We start from the raw sequence: 11,882 nt of genomic DNA, 5'->3' as shown, positions 1-11,882 counted from the left end.
AACCCTTTCTGTGAAGAATTTTTTCCTAATATCCATTCTAAACCTTCCCTGGCACAACTTGAGGCCATTTCCCCTCGTTTCATCTGTTACCTGGGAGCAGAACCGGACCCCCCTAGCTGCCCCCTCCTTTCAGGGCGCTGTAAGGAGTGAGAAGGTCTCCCCTCAGCCTCCTCTTCTCCAGGCTGAACACCCCCAGGGCCCTCAGCCGCTCATCAGACGTGTGCTCCAGACCCCTCACCAGCTCCGTTGCCCTTCTCTGGACACATTTCCTCAGACATTTTCATTTTCAAGCTGTTGGTCCCTCCTTGAGCCTTAGCAAACACAACCAGGTTTTCAAGAGGCTCAAAGGTTAGGGGCAAGGCCCCCCCCGTTGCTCTGAGCCCTGTAGCAAGCCCTTAGCCCGCTAACCGTGGTCTCCTAAACCCCTTTGAGCTCACTCTGAAGTCCAGTTTTGCCCCACAGCAGCAAAGGCCCCACTGGAGACACCCCTGCAGCCCCCCCCCCCACCCCCCTCCCCGCGGGCAGGGACTCACCGGGGCTGAAGGAATCCAGTAGGTCCAGCGCAGCCTGTTCACGTCCACACGGTTACTCGTATCACGCTGAGCCATCACACCCAAACCATCAATTTACTGCCTGAAACACTTCTCCAGGGTCCCCTGGAGAGACAGGTCACCCCACTGGCCAGGGAGCAACAGGGACTGCGGAATGGTGACCGTCCCAGCTCAACCACAGCCTCCCAGCGCCTAGCTGAGGAGCAATCAGGGGTAATTAGCACCTCCTGTGGGCAACGGCCAAGCTCCATCCCCCAGCCTTCTCCAGCTGTGCTGGGCCAGGGCTCCCAGCTTACCTGGCTCTGCCTAAATAGCAGAGCAAAACCCAGCTGGCTGTCTCTCAGTGGCACACGTGTGATTGCTCATCCTCGTTACTCTGTAAAATGGTCCCACCTGGGGCCCTCCAAAACAGAGTAGACACTGCCCCAGCCCCAGCTGCCCAGCAAACGCTGCTGCCGGAGGAAGGAGAGGGTAAGAGTCCAGTGGAAACAGAATTAAACTCCGGGGTGCAAATCCTGCCTGGGGTGCTGAGCTGCGGTGAGTGCCTCTGGGAGGAGATGCACATAGTCCCGGCCCCATCTGTGGATCACAAAATCACATTTCTTACCCACTTGTGCCTGCTAGAAGATGTCAGTTTTGTTCATACAGGGCTCTGGGGTGAAATGGGTTCAAGGATGCAATGGGTTTACCCACGTTTTTCGGTCACTCACCTTGTCTGAGCTGCTCCTGGGCTCTCACCCTTTCCCACAGACATGACTCCTCCATGGTGTGATTTATACCAAAACCACGGAGAGGATATTGCCATCCTCCTCGCTGTAAAGCCTCCTCTTGCTAGAAGATAGAGGTCATTACCAGAAGTGATGTTTTCAAAGGATAAATCATAACGTAGTGTATTGTGAAATGTTTTATTCACAAACATTAATAAGGTCTGTGAAAAAGCTGGCCCACGGACTGCCCTATTCTTTTTTTTTCTGCAGCTACAGATTAAATCTTACAGTGGTGTTTATTTCATCAAGGTGCAAGAATCCTGTGGCGAGGAGCTAACGTCAGAGAGAGCTTAAGGAAATCCACGCCGAGGTCCCCAGCTGTTTCTTTAACATCCTGTAAAGAAACACCTTCAAAGAGGTAAATAGGGACTATTGGTTCTGCTGGGAAGCCTTGCGGGTTAGGACACAGCCTCCCCCTCCCTGCAGCAGCACCCTCAGATGCATTTTCCAGCCGAGGATAAGTTAATTCTAGCGGTAAAGGTCATAGCACTTAGCAGAGCTGTAAAAGCTGTATAAAGGAGAAACTGAGACCTACGAACACACAGCAGCCGCCCGGCTCAGCCAGGTGGCACGGCAAGGTACCGCATCTCCCGGGGATCCGCCAGGAGGGTGGTTAGTGGGGCTCAGACATCAGAAGTCTGGAAGTCACCGAGTTAGCTGGTTAACAGCAGACAAACGAGTCGCAGGAGTTTAACAGAAACCTTTAGCTACAGCTTTATTTTCTCGCTCTGCGAGGCAATGCGTCGCTAGCAGAGTTTTGATTAGAGCTGGAGGGAAGAGAAAAGGAGAATTCACAATCCGAATTCCAGCAGCCGCCAGCGTACTCGTTCCCATGAACTTTTGAGAACAACATTTCTTCGAAACTCTCTATTTTAAAAAGAATGCTAAAGCAATTCGCCTGCGGAAAGGCGGCGCTGCTGCGAAACGGCAGATGCTGTTCCTCATTTTCAGCAATACTTTCACGTAATACCAAAATATTTGGCACAAAGCACCCGATTAAAGACATGCCATGGCTGCCGGCAGATGGTACCTCTCATCCCAATCCGCAGCAGCCCGCTAACGTTCCATGTAATCTGATTGCAAACACGGCGCGTGCATTTTTTCCAGATGAGCAAGCTTTACATAATTTTTCATTGCCCTTATTTTAGTTGGTTAACAAACATCCATGGTTATGAGTAAACAGCCTGATTACAGTGTTATCGAACGAATCCCTCCTGCTCACCCCACCCTTCCAACCTTCCAGCACCTGGAGATATCAGCAAAACAGCCTTTCTCCCCCCCTTCATTGTACCACCTGCTCGAGACGGTGAGATTTGAGCTGCTCGTACCATCAGGAGCCGGGAGGGAGCCTCGAAAGAACCCCCCGGAAGACTATGGCACTACATTACAGCCAGATTTTCCCATGTAAGATGCTTGGGAAACACTCCGGGCAGCAAGTTGCTCACCTTTCCTTTAGAACAAAACAAATTCGATCACCTATTGATTGACCAAGTGCTTCTGCCCCAGCGGGAACTCGCCGTAGATTCTCCTCTCAGTTGACCGGGGTGTAACTCTACGCAGCGAGAGCTTCGCAAACAGGGTTCTCTTGGAGGAAGGTGCACTTTGATAAAACTCACTGAACAAAGCTGTGCACTTGCCAAATGGCAGCTGCTCGAGTTATGAAAGAGAGTTTGTTTCACAGAAAACAATCGAATACGTGTCCGACTGCCTTTCTCTTCCTCTTGGCTGGCCGCAGGACAGGACTTGGTGGAGGCCAGAGACGACTGCTTTGCTAACTAGGGACAGACTCGGAGAACACAGGGCATTAACGCTCATTTGGGGGAGATGTTTCACAATTAGCCAGGTTTCCTAGAGCCATAGCAAGGAGATTTGTAAAAGATATTCTATTAAAATCACTTTTTTTTCTACTCAGAGTCCCTCTCCTCAGCAAAAATTATAAACCGATGTCACAGATTCGCTCGTAAATGATGCTCCCCTTCGCCACCAGATCTGAACGGGCACCGTTTGGATGCTTTGAACTCTGCTCTTCAGAGAAGCAAGACCGGCCGGCCACCTTGCACTTGTCAAACACGCAGCGCCCAGCTTTCAACAAGCTTCCAAGAGCAAAACAAAGTACATTTTCTCTACACTCTCGAGCCCTGACAACACACAGGTGGTAACTTGTTCCTCCCGTAACTGGAGGTAGAATGTAATGAGTTCCATAATCTTGATTTCAACAGCCATCCATATAGCCCTCCGACCACCCCCAGCCACCCGTGGGCATTCTGAAACACTCGGTGTCTGGTCTCGGTTCACAGCCCGTGCAGGGAAGAGGCACCATCATCGCCAGGGAACCGCAGCGAGAGAGATGGGTCAGCGTGACAAATCCTGCATGTCTCCCGATGGGCATCAGCTACACTCCCTACCCCACGACACTTGGTGGACTTGGCAATGTTATGTTTACGGTTTGACTGGATGATCTTAAAGGTCTTTTCAAACCAAAATGATTTTATGTAAGGTACTCACTGCACCGCAGGTACACACAAGGTTTGAAATTCCCATCTATTGCAGACTTTCAGTACTAATTTCCTCCGACGGTCCATACAACATAGGTGATTTATGAAACCTCCACGGCAACTGGGCAGTAGAAATAAAGACACCAGAATAAACTTCATCGGTTTTATTCTGCAAAGCAATATGCACATCTTACAAACACAAAATTAATCTAGGAGAGAAATGTAATTTCCAAATCGGCTATTAACCATCATGCAACAAGACAAGTGTAATGTAAGAACAAAACAAACAAACAAAAAGCCATCTTAACCCTACAATCACCGGCGGAGGGTTGGAAACCAAGGCTCAGATTCTCTATGTAATGCCAAAGGAAAATGCAAAAGAAAACGGCAGCTTTCTAAGAACAAGAAAACACGTACAAATAGAATCAAAACTGATTCAAGTCATAGTTAAAAAGAAAAAGAAAACAAAAAAGGAAAGATCAATATGATCTGAACTTTAATATTAAGTTTTTACTCTTCTGTTTGGCTGCATTTAACTTGTACATTGCGCCTAGGAACAACCCGATATTCCTCCGTATTACAGCATCTCAACCTGATGGACACCCTTACCTCTGCGCTGCAATACAGGGGTGCACAGGGATAAACAAAGGCCAAAAAATACAACTCCTTAACATTTCCCCATTTGTGGGTTGCAATCTTAGTATTTCTGGGTACTTCAATACAGCGGGTGATAACTTGCAAAGCGGGCTCCTCCAATTACCAAATAGCAAAAACAGATTTTAAAAAAATAATTCTATTTTCCCCCCAACAGACCGAATTCCAGTTCGCAAATTTGGGAGTATGATTTTTAATTGAAACAGTCCCTTGAAACGGAAAGGACTTGGCTTTGCTTCTTTTAAAGGAGTCGCGTTACACTGGGTATTTTCTAGGTATTTCCAGACTTTGCAACACCACCCCAACATGTTTCCTATTCCTGCCTTTGGTCCCCAGGATCAAGCCACCCTCGTAGGCAACTCTGGAAGTCAGTGTTGGTGCAGAAGGCTGGGTACGCCGGAACCGGGAACAGCTCGGGCAGTTTTCGGGCGAAGCCGTCTACCTGTTTTGACTTCGCTGGTTCATTCCAGCGAAGCAGCGTTAGCCCATAGCAGCATCAGGAGAAAACTGGAAGCTTCATTTTATCCCTAGACTTCAACCAGGCCATCTCTAAAGCTTTGCCTTAACATCCCCGGAGAAAAACGCTTGTTAGTTAACACCACTTAAGTAACTGAAATTCTATAAAGGAAACATGTTCTGAAGAGAAGTGTGACTATTTTGCTTCAAACGCTCTGAAGACTCGTGAACTTACTGAAGTCCCGTACATATAGACCAGCAGGGTACCACTCAACAGTGTCTACAGGTAATAAACTAAGAATCTTATGCCAGCATAACTGAGACTCTGAGATTTTAACTCGGGTTTCGTCTTTTGTGTAGTTTAGAGCAAAAGGAGGAGGAAAAAAGCTTATGCGTATGTATGCAGTCCTACAGTTATACTACCTGACGAGGGAGCTGAAAGACGAGATGAAAGGTCAATTAAGGCAACCAGTGAGATTTTAAAAGCAGTGGTGGAAATGTCTGCAGGAAAACTCCCGAAAGTTTAAGGAGGCTACTGGATAAGCAGCCAGAAAGAAACAGCAAAAGCCAGAACGGCCAAGGGAGAAATGCACAGAATAAAACACCTGATTTAAGAATGGACACAGAGAACAGTGTGTGTTTTACTGTGCGGTTTCTTTGACCTTAATCACAACAGCCCTAGTTCTCTCCTTGCCCTTTTCCCCTGAGCGGACAGCATTCAGCGGAAATCGGACAAAGCTAATAAAAGTGTCATTTTCAGCTGCCCTTCAGAGATGGATGGAGAGTCCCAAAGTGAAGCTCTATAACAGACTATGGGATTTCTTTTCCTTTCATTATTTGCACTTGCCCAAGGCTGTGCAGAGCCCCAATAGACTGTTAATACAATACATCTTTTTATTAAGTTTCGCTTTCTAGAGGGAAAAAAAAAAGAAAGTTTACAGAAAGCTGCTCCGCAGCAAAGATGCACAGTCCTGGTTTGAGGGCTGCGGATGGGAGGCCAAGTGGAAAGTTTTCCAGATAGTCTCTATGCTGACTGATTCTCTGGCACTCAACAAGCCAAATGGATAAACAAAATAAAAATTAAAAAAAGAAAATCAAACTTAGCACTTTTGAATAAGAAACATTTTAAAATGGGACTTCACTTCTTAATTTTTTTACTATGAATAAAAGCACAAGTTTGTCCTAAATACAGCACTATTAAAATGTGACTATGTATTTCTTTTTTCAAAAAAAAAAAAAAATCTAAAATGTCGATATCTTTTCTTGCAAGCAAGGAGCAAATGGAAGAAAGTATTAGGCCACACAAATACACATTTAATTCATGTAGTAGATCGGTGGCTTTGGAAATGCAGTATTATATCAAAGGTGCATACTGTTTCAAACACACTGTACATATCATTGGGCAAAAAACAAAGATCTGTTGGTTTGTTTGAGACACTTGCAAAGGCATCTTAACCTGCCCAGATGCAGCTAGACAAAAATATCTTGCTCTGACTATATGTAGCCTTATCACTAAACATATCTACGCAAACATTCGGCTATGTCCACAGGTAAAGACTGAAAGTTTCCCGCCGCACTACAATGCGGAACAAGTGCATCATCTGACCTATTCTGAATATACTTTTATAAATATGTACAAATCAATTACAGGCACTTGAAATGTCTTTGGTTGGAATAAACCAACATTGCAAGATAATGTATTCACAGGGTGTTAAGACCCATTCTGGGTTCAGCAGGCAATGATTACGGTTCTCAGTCAGTCTCAGTAAAAGAAGAGGATGGATTATGCTTCTGACAAAGCAACCTAAACAAAAGAAAAAGAAAACACTTAATTAAAGTCAAATTCTTAATCCCATAACAGGTATATTACTTATCTCCATGCAGCTGGCATGTCTGTCCTTGCTATTTCAAAGAACCTTGAAAAGCCTAACTTGGAAAGGAAATCAAAGTAAGTCTGAGGGTGTTCTGTACTTAGCATAATCAATTTAAAAAAAAAAAAAAACAACACCAAAACCCAAAAGACTCAAACCAGCTTATACTACAAAATATCATTAAGATCAAAAGGTGCCAACGTTAGCTTCCTACTTCACAATTAATTATATTCATATTTAATCCTTCCAGCAAAGTGCAGGTCTCCAATGCCATATTGAATAATCGACTTTTTGAATAGCTTTGTCGTTTTTACAATTTAATTCATTAACAACCATTAGAATTGTGTATCATGTTTTACTCAACATTTTAAGTCTGTTGTGATAAAAGATAAATAAAACTACTCAATGCTATCTATTCAATGCTTCACCCAAACCAGTGCAAGTAACATCAGGATTATGGCAGAAGAGTTGCATTACAGCACTTGCTGAAATGCAATAACCCATTTCTGTAGGAGAAAAATTCAGCTCTGAGGATCTACAAAGAACATGGACGTATTTCGTAGCACCCATCTGTGCTGTCCACAATGAAACACCCGTGCCTCCTTGAAAGGGAACTAAATCTACATCTCCAGAGATAAGAAAAAGCAGTCTGTACTATGTAAAAAAAAAAAAAAAAAAAGATTTTTTATGTTTTCTGATCAGAGTCAATATTTTGTTATTACAGACTCACCTTTTCAGAGCAGAATTCTGTATTGCTTTGCCTCAGTTTGCTGGGTCTGCCTTTAATAACTGCATAGCAGAACATTGTAATCACCATCACAAAAAGAAAGTAACTGGTATGCATGAGATGCAGGTTTATTAGAGAGCGATCATCCTGCACAGAGAATTAAAACCATTTACTGACAGTGCACCAATAGTTGGCATTTTATATTAAAGCAATAATTATCAGATCAGCACAGAAATTACTTCATGAATCAACTTTCTCCCCTTTGCGCAGCTGGCATAGTAATGAAAGTGATTCCTAATCGTGGCACATAAAGAGCCAAGATGTTCCTCACGTTAAAAATCTGTACTAGAGATCTCTTCCCATAAACTGGCAGCATCTTTTGTCAAATGATTTCAAAATATAAACGTTAGTTATTAAAAGCTGTGAGGCACACAGAGACTACATGAAGACCATCATGCCCGCGAGGGGCAAAGCATATCCAAGTCTGTCTCAACCCTTGCACTACATAATGAACCAGCACCGAATATGACTATTTTAGGGGGTGAACAGAACCATATTTAATTAAATCAGAGCAAAGCATTTATTCAATGTAACATATAAAAACATAGTGGCACTTACATCTGGAACTATAACAGTTAGTTTGGGATTTAAAGCGTGATACACTTTTCCGATTGCTCCTTTGTAACACCAGAAAGGGTTATAATCCTGTGCATATTTTGTATTAGAGTCCCTTGCTGTGGTAAAGATCTTGTACAAAAGCGTAGCGTTGCTGTATGTCTCGGGAACACAATGTGGTGGCTGACTGCAGGAAAACAGAAATAATTAGCACCCTGATTGCCATTCCCCATGCCGAGTAAGGCTAACTTTTAGAACTGAGTCGAGTCCTGCCTTCCTAACAGCAGCGGTCTTATTTTGGACTTTCCAAAACAACAACAAAATACGGAGCTTAACCAAAAGGGTGTATAAAAAAACCCCCATGTGATTCCTATACTAAGATTAGAATTTAACTGTATGTTGTTCCAGTAAGTCAACATCCCACCGCTGAATTAGAAAAACACTGGTTTTCACAAGGCTTCACACCGTCCTGTGAATCTATCTGGTGGTTCTCCGGGGTATATTGAATAGTGTCAGAGAGTCTAGAGAAGACAAAGGGAAACTATTTCGATGAAAGGTCTGTACCTGCTGGGGTCCGGCAGCAAAGCAGCATTTGGCTTACGCCGATCTCGCAGTAGGGAAGAGGATAAGAACCTCAGCGTTTAGCCTTAGCTCTCACACAAGGTAATGAAACTAAATTAGGGGTATCTTTCTTAAATATTCACAGATTCTTTTGTTCCTAGTGAAGATTAAATCACAGGTAGAATGTCGAAAGGCAGGTAAGGGCCAAAGTTCAAACATCCACAGGAAAATAAAGCGTTGCCAAAAGACAGTGAAAGTCTTAAGACCTGAGAGAGGGATTTTACTGTGGGGGAAGGAAGGCAGGTACATAATTTCCACATTCATCAGGAAGTAACACCCTCCGAGAACCAGCTGAGGAATTAATCACCCAGTAACCAGTCTACGGAGGAGTGTTTAAAATGCACTTACACTGTGACTGGAAAGACGTTGCTGGCTGCTGTCACAGTCATGCAGGTTGTGAACACGACCTGCTCGCAGTGGCCGTGAAGAACGCAGTCGTCTGAATTCCAGGCAGCCGGCAGGGTGAACGTAATGTTTATTTCCTCGTGGGATTCTCTGCCTTTGAGAAAGAGAGAAGGACAGCTGGTTTTCATTCACAAAAGTATCTGAGCAACAATCACTAGGATAAGGACAACACTCAAATGACTACGGCAGCAACCATCACCCTGAATCTGTACCTCTGAAGTCATCCAGGATCTTTACTGCCAACAAAGACAGCAAAAAGAAAGTTAAAAACCGAACCAAACTACCAAAACCCCAGGTGCTGCTCTTCCTAATCTCTCCTGCCCCCAGAAGAAGTGAGGTGATTAGGATCTTTTCAGAAATCAACCCCCCACTATTTATAAGTGAATCTATGCATGTTCAGAGAACTTTATTAGAAAGTAAAATCAGATCTTTAGTCTTTCTTCTCCCAAAGACTTTGTTCCATGTTTGCTTTTCCTGATGCTTACTTTCCTAATTGGAGATATTTGTGTAGACAAAAACGTGCCAACAGATATCGAACTGCAGATTAAGTAGTGTGCGTTAACTCCATGTGGATATATTCATACTGAAAATAAATCCAGGCTACTGGAAATGGAACTTGCATTTGATAGCTCTTAATGCAGTAATAAAATAACAACAACATAAAATACAGTAATAGAGATTTAGAGCTATGGTAAATGTCTCTTCACACGTCTCTCAGGTTCAAGACACCTTCAGGCATTATTATAAAATGAAACCCTGGCTAAAAGCTAAAATTCAGTGAGGTTCTCTTACCAATTTCAACTAATTTTTTACAATTTCCTGTCAAAACTTCCTGGCAGGGCAGCCACATAGCACATCAGTCTCTTCACACCACAGAAACTGTAACCATCTTATCTGTTGTTGTTTGCAATATTAGAGCTTATTCATGTATGCGTTTTAGATAAACCTTTTTTTTTAGACAACATGCTACTTGATCTCTAATGTATATACATTAATGCCTTTAAAATGTGAGTTAAGGACTTGAAGATGCATCAAGACAGTACAGAAAATAGTTGCTGTAGAAGCTTTTCCTGCTTGGAATTTTGTCGGCTTAAAAATTACCTTCCATTGTTATTAGGTTAATCATTTAAAACGGAAAAGCCTAATCTTGGCAAACCTGCGGGTTCTTTTTCATTCTGAACGCAGGGTAAAGATTTTCTAGCAAAAAGTGAAGGGCTTTATACAGGAATATACTCAGAACAAATCTGGAAACAGATGTGTGTTCTAAGCAAAAGATTTATCTCACCAATAATAAGATGGTATTTTTTATATAGTTACCATTCAAACTTATAAAAAGGTGAAGTCTTGCATACCTGAGAGTCCAATTTGGTGTCCAAAAATTGTGGAACTAAGATGTGTGACATTGCGAGAATATCCGCCAAACGGTCTGAGCGGGTCCAGCGTCAACGTGATTGCAACAGAGATGTTTATCGGCCCAGAGTCCTCAAGAGTCTGTGGAGACTGCGTAGAAGATCTCGCCTGTCCGCTAGTCACCGTGCTTTCGGGAGTTGTGGTATCATTGATGAGATGCTTTAAGGTTTCATTCTCAGATATACAGAAGTCCAAATCATTAAACCTCAGGAGGAAGGTATTCCAGTCCTTAAAGCAAATGTGAAGATTTCAACCAGATTAGCAAGTTAACTGTTGGCTGCCACTTCTCTAGAGCGGTGCAGACCTCGATGCGTACCATCCCGCCGGCAGTTCCAAGCCATTTAACAGAAATTACATGGCTCACAAAGCAAGCACAAACACCACCGTGTCTATTTAAACAACGGGGCGAGTTGTTTACAGAAGTGAGAGGTGTTCAATCCCAGCCACCACCTGACCGCTGCTCAGCACAGCAGCAGAATATCCTCCTTTAAACTACAACATATTAACTTGGTCCGTTCTCACCACGCTCAGGGTATGAGCGGTTTCTAGCAGGGTTTCCCTCGTTACAGAATAGTATTACTAGATAAGTTTCACAAACAAGCTAGCTGACACAACAGAGAAAGGAAAAGAAAAGCTTCTAGCCATAGTAGGGAAGATTGGGCATCATGTGTCAGATGATTGGGCCTCATCCTCAAAATAAAAACAAGACTATCCAAACACTCATACCAATAGCCTCTTTCCTTATGAAATCAGAGGCAAATATAAATGAAGAAAATCTCACAGAAGACTCTGCACACTTCCATGAGAGGGTTCTTGCGGGGGGGACACGACACCAAACACAACTCATTAGTTTTGGGCATGTTTTTCAAATTAGTATTCCCACTGTTTAGCTCAAGAACTTGTTGTACCTACCTCTGTCATTTCTGGTGACTTGATCTCCTTGATTTTGAAGAAATAACCCAGTGTCAGAAAAGCTATTGCCATAGCGCTTACACTGATCATAAAGACCACAAGCGGAGGTCGACTGCTGATGTAAACCTTCAGGTTCTCCAACAGGTTTATGTTGAACATTATTCTGATTGTCCACCTGAAAACAAAGAATATTACAACAGTGACTGGGCTGTGTGTGTTACAGGGTGCGGGCTGGTAGATCACATAAGACAAAAGTTTGACCAAAAAAATGGAATTATATACTAAAACGAGATTCAATTATATGACTCTGTACTGTTCATTGAACACAGACTCAGTACGCCTGAAATTAGGCACACATCAAAACACGCTCGACTTCACCTTCTCAGAGCCTGAAATTG

At 43.4% G+C, this 11,882-nt stretch overlaps 1 protein-coding gene across 1 annotated transcript; it reads right to left on the bottom strand.

Moving 5' to 3' along the window:
* Window positions 1–6,101: 6,101 nt before the first annotated feature.
* TMEM248 (transmembrane protein 248) lies at window positions 6,102–11,653 on the bottom strand. The gene is made up of 6 exons (XM_009885161.1): window positions 11,485–11,653; window positions 10,515–10,800; window positions 9,106–9,256; window positions 8,140–8,323; window positions 7,525–7,668; window positions 6,102–6,727 (listed from the first exon to the last, which is right to left on the bottom strand). The coding sequence occupies exons 1-6, from the start codon at window positions 11,641–11,643 to the stop codon at window positions 6,707–6,709; spliced, it is 945 nt and encodes a 314-aa protein (XP_009883463.1). The 5' UTR covers window positions 11,644–11,653; the 3' UTR covers window positions 6,102–6,706.
* Between the last annotated feature and the right edge of the window lie 229 nt (window positions 11,654–11,882).

The sequence above is a fragment of the Charadrius vociferus genome, unplaced genomic scaffold (genome assembly GCF_000708025.1).
Source record: "Charadrius vociferus isolate BGI_N301 unplaced genomic scaffold, ASM70802v2 scaffold54, whole genome shotgun sequence".
Classification (NCBI taxonomy): Eukaryota; Metazoa; Chordata; class Aves; order Charadriiformes; family Charadriidae; genus Charadrius; species Charadrius vociferus.
Note: the sequence above shows the minus strand (reverse complement) of the source record. Positions and strands in the feature narration are given on the sequence as shown.